Source organism: Chrysochloris asiatica, unplaced genomic scaffold (genome assembly GCF_000296735.1).
Source record: "Chrysochloris asiatica unplaced genomic scaffold, ChrAsi1.0 scaffold00412, whole genome shotgun sequence".
In the NCBI taxonomy this organism is placed as follows: Eukaryota; Metazoa; Chordata; class Mammalia; order Afrosoricida; family Chrysochloridae; genus Chrysochloris; species Chrysochloris asiatica.
In genome coordinates this window covers 628461-638423 of record NW_006408930.1, presented here as the reverse complement: position 1 = coordinate 638423, position 9963 = coordinate 628461, and the positions used below count along the sequence as shown (strand labels likewise).

The 9963-nt window shown below is 36.6% G+C and overlaps 1 protein-coding gene and 1 pseudogene across 1 annotated transcript in view; one reads left to right on the top strand and one right to left on the bottom strand.

Annotated features, from left to right (window-relative positions):
* The window catches only part of IARS (isoleucyl-tRNA synthetase), a 99649-nt gene that overhangs the window by 12212 nt on the left and 77474 nt on the right, over positions 1-9963 (top strand). Inside the window, exons 6-9 of the mRNA XM_006876763.1 lie at positions 1074-1221; positions 4201-4288; positions 4556-4616; positions 7882-7977. Coding sequence (XP_006876825.1) covers positions 1074-1221; positions 4201-4288; positions 4556-4616; positions 7882-7977 — 393 coding nt within the window. The remainder of the gene's footprint in view (positions 1-1073; positions 1222-4200; positions 4289-4555; positions 4617-7881; positions 7978-9963) is intronic.
* LOC102842724 lies at positions 5987-6203 on the bottom strand (annotated as a pseudogene).

Below are 9963 nucleotides of genomic sequence, written 5' to 3'. Positions count from 1 at the left end.
GAGGGGATTATAATCAATGTAATGAAACAAGTTATATGAATTGTTGAATGTGAAACTGATGATGTGCCCTGTAAACTTTCACTCAATCCACAATAAAAACTTTAAATTAAATAATTAAAAAAAAAAAGCTCAGGGTAGGAGACAAGAGCAGAGGCTGAATTCAGGATCTGACAAGATGTCTGGGCTGCCCCAAAGGATTATTAAGGAAACCCAGCATTTGCAGGCAGAACCAGTTCCTGGCATAAAAGCAGAGCCAGATGAGAGCAACGCCAATATTTTCATGTGGTCATTGCTGGCCCTCAGGATTCCTCCTTTGAGGGCGGGGACTTTTAAATTTGAACTGTTCCTTCCAGAAGAATACCCTTTGGCAGCTCCTAAAGTACGTTTCATGATCAAAATTTATCCCTGTGTGGACAAGTTAGGAAGAATATGTTTAGCTATTTTAAAAACTAGAGCATGGACTAGCCTATATGCCATGATTGATATTTAAATCAATTTGATCATCAAGTGTGCATCATTTCTCCTGTTCTGCCAAGACTTCTTCCTTTTTTGGTTGCATTTAATTGACACAGTTTTAGAAATGTTACAGAATAAAAGCCCAGACATCTTTAGTCCTTTGGTGCTTAAATGCACATTAGCAAAAAAAAAAAAAAAAAAAAAAAAGCTCGGTGTATTTTGGAAATTGTTTTATTTTATTCCTCTTTGGGAGTTCTGGTGTGGTGCTGTGGATTAATGCGCTGGACTGTGAAGTCAGTTTGAACCTCAGGGTCAGTGGTTCAAACTCACTAGCCACTCCTTGGAAACATTATACAGGGTCGCTATGGGTTAGAACCTGACTCGGCAGCACTTAACAACAACAAGGGTCAGTTTATTTTTTCTTAAATATTATGTTGCCCTGTGTGTTATCAAGTGATTTCTGGCTCAGCAATCTTGTGTAGAGTTTCCAAAAGTGATTTCTGGGTTTGAACTCATGACTGTGTGATTACTAGTCCCATGCTTATCCTACAGTGACACACTAGGGCTCCTATTATTATGGATTTTGTAAAATAATACTTTACCCCAATTTAATTCAGGATGTTCAAGATCCGTCAATATTTGTAACTTTTCCTTTGGAAGAAGATGAAAATATATCTTTAGTTGCTTGGACAACCACTCCGTGGACTCTACCTAGTAACCTTGCCCTCTGTGTTAATCCTGATATGCAGTATGTGAAGATTAAAGGTAAGCATGAACTGTGGTATTTAGGATTATATGTATCAGAAGAAAACTATGAAGCTATATTTACTTTTGGCTTAAAAATAAAACACTTTGAAAAGAGTTTGAGTCATTCAGAAAAATAACCTCTTAAGTTATTTGATCATTTTTAACTGAAAAAGTAACACATACAAAAGTGTCGATGTAAGAAGTGGAAAAGTATAGATTTCTTATAATTTCTAGTTTGCAATATGCTTTACACATCTTGCCCCTATTACAGGTGAAGAATTGAAAATTTTATTGGTACAAGAACTTGAGAACTCTGTGACTTTCAGTGTTTTCTCTGAGAGAGTTGTCATAGTCTTTAGATTTATATCAAGAAAGACTGGTACTGTTTGAGCATTAGTACCTTCAGTTTTGGGTTTTTGTTTTATTTTTTGCTGGGAGGAGGTAGTAAGAAAAGTAAATCCTATAGTTGGTAAACCTTATAGTCAGTAAAATGGAGTCCTGGTGTGGCGCTATGGGTTAATGTGCTGGACTGCAGATTTAACTTTGAACCACAAGGTCGGCAGTTCAAGTTCACCAGCTGCTCCTTGGAAACCCTATACAGGGTTGTTCTAGGGGTCGGAATCGACTCGACAGCACTTAACAACAACAACATAGAAAAAGCTGCATTGCAGGTTACCTTGATTAACAATAGCTTGTGTTGGCAAGGGGTAAGAATGATCCTCGCTGTAAAGATTCGTTCCCTCTTTTGAGCTATTACATCCATAAGTTTAGGTCATCTTCATCATATTGTAGCAGATTATTCTTTTTTTCCTCTTTTTTCTTCTTCTAGTTGAATTCTGATCATCCAGCCATTGAAGCCAGGTCAAGTGGGTACTGTCTGCAAGTATGGGTGTTGTTGTGCATCTTTTCTCACTTCATATCAGCTGGACACTTTGTTCTCTGCTCTAGACCTTTGTGGCCATGCCCCTTTCTCTGGGCCCAGGAGTCCCCAGGTCTTGCCATACTGCTGGTCAACCATGTCTCAACCCAGGTTGACAGGAGTCTATTGAATGTGGTTGGCCTTTGCTCAACAACTTCATTGCTGTTTTCCCCCCCAATTCCCCTTACTGGTGACCAGTGTGGTCTCAAGCAAGACCACAAGCCTGCTAGTGTATTCCCCTTGAGTCTTAGTCTTAGAAGGGCTGTTATTGTAAATGGTATTGCTTTCCTAATGTCCTTCTCAGTGTTGTCATTGTCACAATAGACAAATCCAACTGATTTTTGTATGTTGACCTTATATCCTGCCACTTTGCTGAGTCTTCCAGTGAGGTCTAGTAGCTTTTTACTGAGTCTTTGGGGTTTTCTATGTACAGGATCATACCATCATACCGTCTTTGCCAATTTGGATGCCTTTAATTTCCCTATCTTGCCATATAGCTCTGACTAAGACTTTTAGCACAATATTAAATAGGAATGGTGACAAAGGGCATCTTTGTCTGGTTCCTGTTCACAGAGGGAAGGCTTTCAGTTTCTCTTCATTGAGAGTAATGTAGGCTATTGGTTTTGTATAAATGCTCTTAATTATGTTGAGGAATTTCCCTTCAGTTCCTACTTTGTTGAGTGTTTTTATTAGGAATGGATGTTGGATTTTGTCAAATGCCTTTTCTGCATCAGTTGATATGATCATGTGGTTCTTTTCTTTTTTCTTATTTATATGGTGGATTACATTGATTGTTTTCCTAATGTTAAACCATCCATGCATCCCTGATAAGAATCCCACTTGATCATGATGTATTATTTTTTTTGATGTGCTGCTGGATTCTGTTGGCCAGGATTTTGTTGATAATTTTTGTATCTATGTTCATGAGGGATATTGGTCTATAATTTTCTTTATCTTTTGAGTCTATTTTTTCTACAAAATTTTTGAAACCACCTTTATACTAAAATTTAGATGGTCCTTTTATCAAGCTTTTCTGCTCTTAAGATAAGTAACCTCTAAAAATATTTCTGATAAGGGTGAAAAATAGATACAAAGATACTCATTACCACACTGTTCATCATAGTGAAAATTTGAAAATAATTTTTGTTAAAAATAACTTGTGCTTATATAAAATGATATACTATAGAGTTATTCTAAAGTATGAAAAAGATCTATATGTGTTAATATATGGAAAGATACTACATAAATTTTTTAAAATGCAAAATTTATAAGATATTGGAGTCCTGGTATAAGGGTAAGTAGTGGACCACAGGGTCGGTTTGAACCACAAGATCGGCCATTCAACATCACCAGCTGTTCCACAGAAACCCTGCACAGTGTTGCTGTAAGTCAGAACTAACTGGATTTCACTTAACAACAACATTATGGAATTGTTCATATGTTTCCTATGGAAGGAAAAAATAAAGATTGATTTACTTATAATAAATATGTTGTTTTTGTTAGGTGCTATTGCGTTGGTGGCAACTCATAGTGACCCTATGTACAACAGAATGAAACACTGCCCAGTCCTGCACCAACCTCACAGTAGTTGCTACCTTTGAGCTCATTGCTATTACCAATCCATCTCATTGGTGGTCGTCTTCTTTTTCTCTGACCCTCCAATTTACCAAACATGATGTTCTTCTCTAGGGACTGGTCCCTCCTCATAATATGCCTGCAGTATGAGAGAAGAATTGTAGCCATCCTGGCTTCCAAGAAGCACTTTGGCTGTACTTCTTTAAACACAGATTTGTTTGTTCTTTTGGCATTCCATGGTACTTTTAATATTCTTCTCCAATACCATAAGTGAAATGTATAAATTCTTCTACGGTCGTCCTTATAGGAATGATTAATAAGTAATGAAATGCCTGTATGCATTTGATGATTTTTATATTCTTTGTATCTGGAAAGAAGTGTATCATATTGTGCAAGTGACATACAGGATTGGCTCTAACAAAAAGTATGACTGATGTGTATCTTTAAAGAGTAAATTAAAATCTGAATATTACTGAAGTCTACCTTTTACCTTGCTTTCATAGATATTGTCAAAAGAAAAATACTCATTTTAATGGAAGCCAGATTATCAGCTCTCTATAAAGTGGAGAATGAATATGAGATTCTTGAAAGGTGAATATACAAATTTGTTGATGGTTTTCTAGGATTCTGTATGCTTAGCTTTAAAAAAAAAGTTAAAAACTATGCTATCCAAGTTACTTTACTTAGTTGGAATTTTTAAGTACTCAGTTGTTATAATGTAATGTTGAATACATTCATTTGTCAACTTTAATAACTAAGCAACAGGCAAACCAGAAAAATAGTTGGTGACAGATGTGGGTGCATCCCAGTCTATTTGATGGTTTTAATTCATCTGTCAATTGGTTTTTCACTTCCTAGATTTCCTGGTATCTATCTCAAAGGCAAGAAGTACAGGCCCCTCTTTAACTATTTTGTGAAGGTAAGCTCAGGGATTATGTCCTCTCTGGTTTATAACAATCCACTTTTTGATAAATGACATGATAAAATGAGTATTTACATTTTCTTATTGGTAATCTTGTGTGAATGTGCCTGTATCCAAAAGACTGCTTAAGTATCAATAAAATTAAATTTTTGTTTGTTTCATAACAAGGAATCACTTGACATTTGATAAGATGTGTATGAAGGTGCTTCAAAAAGTGTGAAAAAATGGAATTAAAAGATATGGAATTCTTAAATGAATTTTATGAACCTCTTTGTATGTATGTATATTATTATTGCTGATTGTATACATATCACCCAGTGCATTTATTGAAATTATTTAGAAAATTTAAAGTACTGTTCAGACTTAAACTTGTGTAAAGCTAAATAGAATTCATTTAAAGGGAATTGATGAAGTGGGTGTTTAAATCTAGGTACAGCAAAGCTCATACAGTATCTTTAATACCTTTAGTGTAATAAAGCTGTTTATGTTGTTTTCTTTTATATTTTTTTAGAAATGAAATATATGTAATATATTTCATGATTATAGTCATTACAGGGCAGGATGAATAAAGAAGGCAAATAGAGCAAACTCTTCCTTCTTCTCTCCCCCATCCCCCTCACCCCCAGTTAACTAGATACAGCGTTTTGACATTTTTATAACATGCAGTTTGTCTTAATTCATGGACATGGGTTGAAAGCCAGCAATGACAAAGCTTTGCTATTTAGTATTACCTTCCAGAGCTACTCCAAGTAGCTTAACTCATGAACCAAGCTTTGAGGTGGAGTTCACTGCAGCACTCTTGAAAGCTTTGAAATCTGATACCACTTGTTAAGACAGTCAGAGTTGTAAGTCTGTTAAAAGCTTGCTTTCTCTTGACTAACACAAGCCACCAAGAATCTTAACCATTGACTTGCTATATAAAAATAAAATTAAGCTCCCAAGCCGGGGTCCTATTTTCACAGCATTAGTTTCCTGAGAGAAAAGAGAAGTCTAAACCAGTTGATTCTGTGAACAATGACCCCAGGAAAGTGTACCTACCATCCTTTACAGCTTAACTCAAGAGGCCAGGCAACCCTGCCATCCTGAGTAGTTTATCATTATTTATATAAAAGTACGTATATCCCTGACCAAGTATTGCAGTTATCATTCCAAGAAATCATTTTTTAGCATGTTTAGTTTCTATAAGTGCTGCAGCAGGTGAAAAAACACCTTGGAGCAAGTGAGAGGAAAATATTGAGAAGACAGAAGGAAAACTCCTTCCTAAACTCCTCATCAAATCGATAGCTTTCTTCACAGCCTTAATTGACAAAATCCAGAGTCTTCAATTTGCTGATTTGAGGCCTCCATTTTTAAGGTGACTGTTAAGGTCAAGAAGAGCTTTCAGGCTTTTATTTGACATTGCCCACAGACTCCAATCCTTCAGTAATTATCTCTTCCTTTACTGCTTTCTGAACACACTGCTGATAGCACTGCTTGACTGGTCCCCGGAGCCATCCCTTTGGGGAACTTTTCAGCAAACCACTGATTGAAGTACTGGTTGTATTTGTGCTTCTTGTCCATCCATGCCTCCCTGACACTATTCATGTTGGTGACTAGTGTCTGGTGAGCATCTATCTCTGTCATTTTCTTTTTCTGACAATAGAGAATCTACAGTGCTATAGTTATTTTTGCTCTCCTGCCTCCTCTCAGTACGAAAAAGGAAAAGGTCAGGGAAGAATTTCTCATTGGTCCTTATTTCAGAAGTATGAGGGGTAAGATAATGAGCAACTTCCTCATCTGTATCAGATGGGGATATCCAGCTAATAATTTTCATGTCATTAACACGTGACACACCTCTTGTTGCACTGCAGTGGCTTGCATGTTATTGTGATACCAGAAACTGTGCCACCAATATTTTAAATACTATCAGGGTCACCCATGGTGGACAGGTTTCCCCTGAAAACCTTATGAATAGCAGCCTAACACAGTCAGATATAATGCAGTTAATGAAAACATGATGAATAACTGTAGAACATTGCTAGATAAAGTGCTGAAAGATGAACTCCTTAGGTAAAAAGACTCTTAGAATAAAACTGGGGATGAGTTGCCTCCTCAAAATGGAGTTGAACATAATGACACGAAGGGAGCAAAGCTTTTAGGACCTTCATTGCTAATGGGGCAAACCTCCATTAATAATTGCAACATGGAATGCATGAAGTATGAATCCAGAAAAAATTGGAAGTTGTCAAAATGAAATGTAATGCATAAAGATATCCATCCTAAGCATTAGTGAACCAAAATGGACTGATATTAGCTATTTTGAATCTGACAATCATATGGTTTACTATTGCTAGGAATGACAAATTAAAGATAAATGATCGCATTCATTGGAACAAGAAATTTGGAAAAGCAGCTTACTTGGCCAATCAATTGAAAGTGATCCCCTTTTGTACACATTCCAGAGAGAGGTGACCCAACCCAATACAGAAATCATTGAACAGTATCATTATTATCACATGCAGGAAAAATTTTGCTAAAGATAATTTAAAAACGTATGCACCAGGACATTAGGGAATTGGCAGAAATTCAAATCAGATTTAGAAGATAATGTATAATGAGGGATATCATTTCTGATGTCAGGTGGATCTTGGCTGAAAGCAAAAAATATCAGAAAGGAGCTTACTTCCCTTTATTTAATACTGTGAAGAAGCTTTGACTCTGTATGTCATGACAAGCCATAGATAACACTGTGAAAAATGGATATTCCAGAATACTTCATTGCACTTACAATGAACATGTACATAAACCCAGAGGTAGTCAGTCAGTCAGACAGAACAAGGAGACACTGAATTGTTTAAAACTAGCAAAGGTGTGCACCAGGTTTGTATTCTTTCACCATACTTATTCAATCTGTATCCTGAATAAATAATCTGAGAAGCTGGATTGTATAAAGAGAATTGTGGAATCAGGATTTGGATATTTCAGGATATTTCATAGGATTATATGTATTTAAATGGGTTCTGATGTCATGCTGTAGGGTATGTACCGGACTGCTAGCTGCAAGGTTGACAGTTCAAAACCCACCAGGGTCACTATGAGTCAAATCCAACTAAACAGCTCTTAACAGCAAAATGTATTTAAATAATGTATTTCCTCTCAGTCTAAATTGACTTTTTCAGTTTCTGAAAATAGTTTCACATGTTAAAAATGTTTTTTATAAAACTAATATGGGGTTGTAGTGCTTCATCCTTTAAACCTTGTAACCTTTTTTACTTTTTTTCAGTCTAAAGGAAATGATGCTTTTACTGTGGTTGTGGACAACTATGTGCGAGAGGAGGAAGGCACAGGAATTGTACATCAGGCTCCTTACTTTGGTGCTGTAAGTGGTACAAATCTTGCCAATGTATTTACAAGAAAGAATGTCGGAGGCCACTTTTCCTGGGACCATGATCTGTGAATAATACTCGTTTGGGCCATGAGGTCTGCCTCTTTTTTAGCTCCCTGTCTCTACAGACTGTATAAAGCCTCTACTTTGCTAGGATGTCTTTTTTCTTATTTTTATTTTTAATTGTAATATTCATTTTATTGGGCTTTGTTTGTTTTGTCTTTTATTTATTTATTTTTTAAGTTTTTGTGAATTCAGTGATAGTTTATATGGGAGAGCATCAGCTTTACATTCATCCTATCATATTTCGTTTCATTGCGATGATTACAATCCCCTCCAGGCATCAGCATTTGCTTCCATTCCCTGTTTTGTTTTGTTTTTTTCCCTTTGGATGTACACCGAAGCACTCAGGAATGTATAGCCATTCAAATAACCAAAGGGTATACCCTGCAAGCCTGCCCCCCAACTGCCAACTCACAATTTCTCTCCCTGCTAGGATGTCTTTTTACCATTATCTGACTTGGGAAATGTGGGCTAACCCCCCAGTGCTTATGGTAAATTTAGTCTTTTTCGAAAAGCTGAGGTGTCAGGCTTTTTTTCATTTATTATTCACTTACATTTTGGTATATAGTACTGAGATGAGGCACCATGCTCCTGTAAAACTTTATAGCTTCAGAAACTCTATACAGGGTTGCTGTGAGTCGGAACTGACTCCACAGCCCATAACCAACACCACCACCACTAAGAGTTTGGGCAAATGTAGAATGGAGCAATCACCAAGGCAGTCAGTGCCCAACAGTCTCATTCACTGTATTGTATGCAGTATACAGTTTCCAAAAATTGAAGGGAGAAGCTGATCTCTTTACTCAGAACTGCATTTTATGGTTAATTTTTCTTTTTGCTTAGGGTAATTGTTCTAAAAATGAAGGTCTTTTAATATAATTTGTATATGGATTAAAATAGAATAACATAGGGTCTGCAGTGACATGCTTCTTGTAAACCAGCCTTCCATCTATATTATCCCCTGCCACTGACTTAACAGTCCTTGACAGGTTCCTTAACCTATCTTTAGTGAATGGGATCATAACACCTGCCTGTCTTGGGTATTGTGCAGCTTACCTGCAATCCTCTGCTAGTTCTACAACTTCCTTTGCTGTACTGGGCTGCGTGTTGGTGAGCGTCCTTAAAGCTTTGTTCTAAGAGGCAGTGAAGTTCATCTTTCATATTCCTGTTATTTCGCATTCCTATTTAATTTCTGCAGGGATTTTTATGAAGTAAAATTTCAAATACACACAGAAGTAAAGATAATATTACAATTAATCTTTACATTCACATCAGCCAGCCTCATTAATTACTAACATTTTAGGAATCTATTTTGTCTTCCCCTCCCTCTTAACCCTGTTTTGGTTTGGCTAGAGGATTTTAAAGTATAATCCTCAATATCTTGTCTTTCATTTGTAAATACTCTGGTTGATAAAGCATATTTTAATATAGCTGTTAACATAGATTGAATTGTGTCCTTCCAAAATATGTGTCAGCTTGGCTGGGCCGTGGTTCTCTGTAGTTTGGCAATTATGTGATGATCCCGCATGAAGTGATATGATGCGATAAACCAGTAAGATGATTAAGGCTCAACAAATGGTTTTGTGCTAAAATAAAGATCATTAAGGGTGGTTTGTAATACCTTTAATCCCACCATAACCCTGATCCATTAGCAGGGAACTTCTTAGGGGTGTGGCCAGCAACACCTTTTATTTTATAAGAGATATAAGGAGAGAGATGTGAACAGAGAAGGAGGAGATATATGAGCTGTAGGATAAACACTGGACTGCTAATTTCAAGGTCAGTAGTTCAAACCCACCAGACACTCCTCAGAAACCCTACACAAGGTTGTTATGAATTGTAACCGATTCCAAGGTACTTAACAACAACCAGAAGGAACCAGTAGTAGAATGTGTTCTTTGGACCTGGTTGATGTTC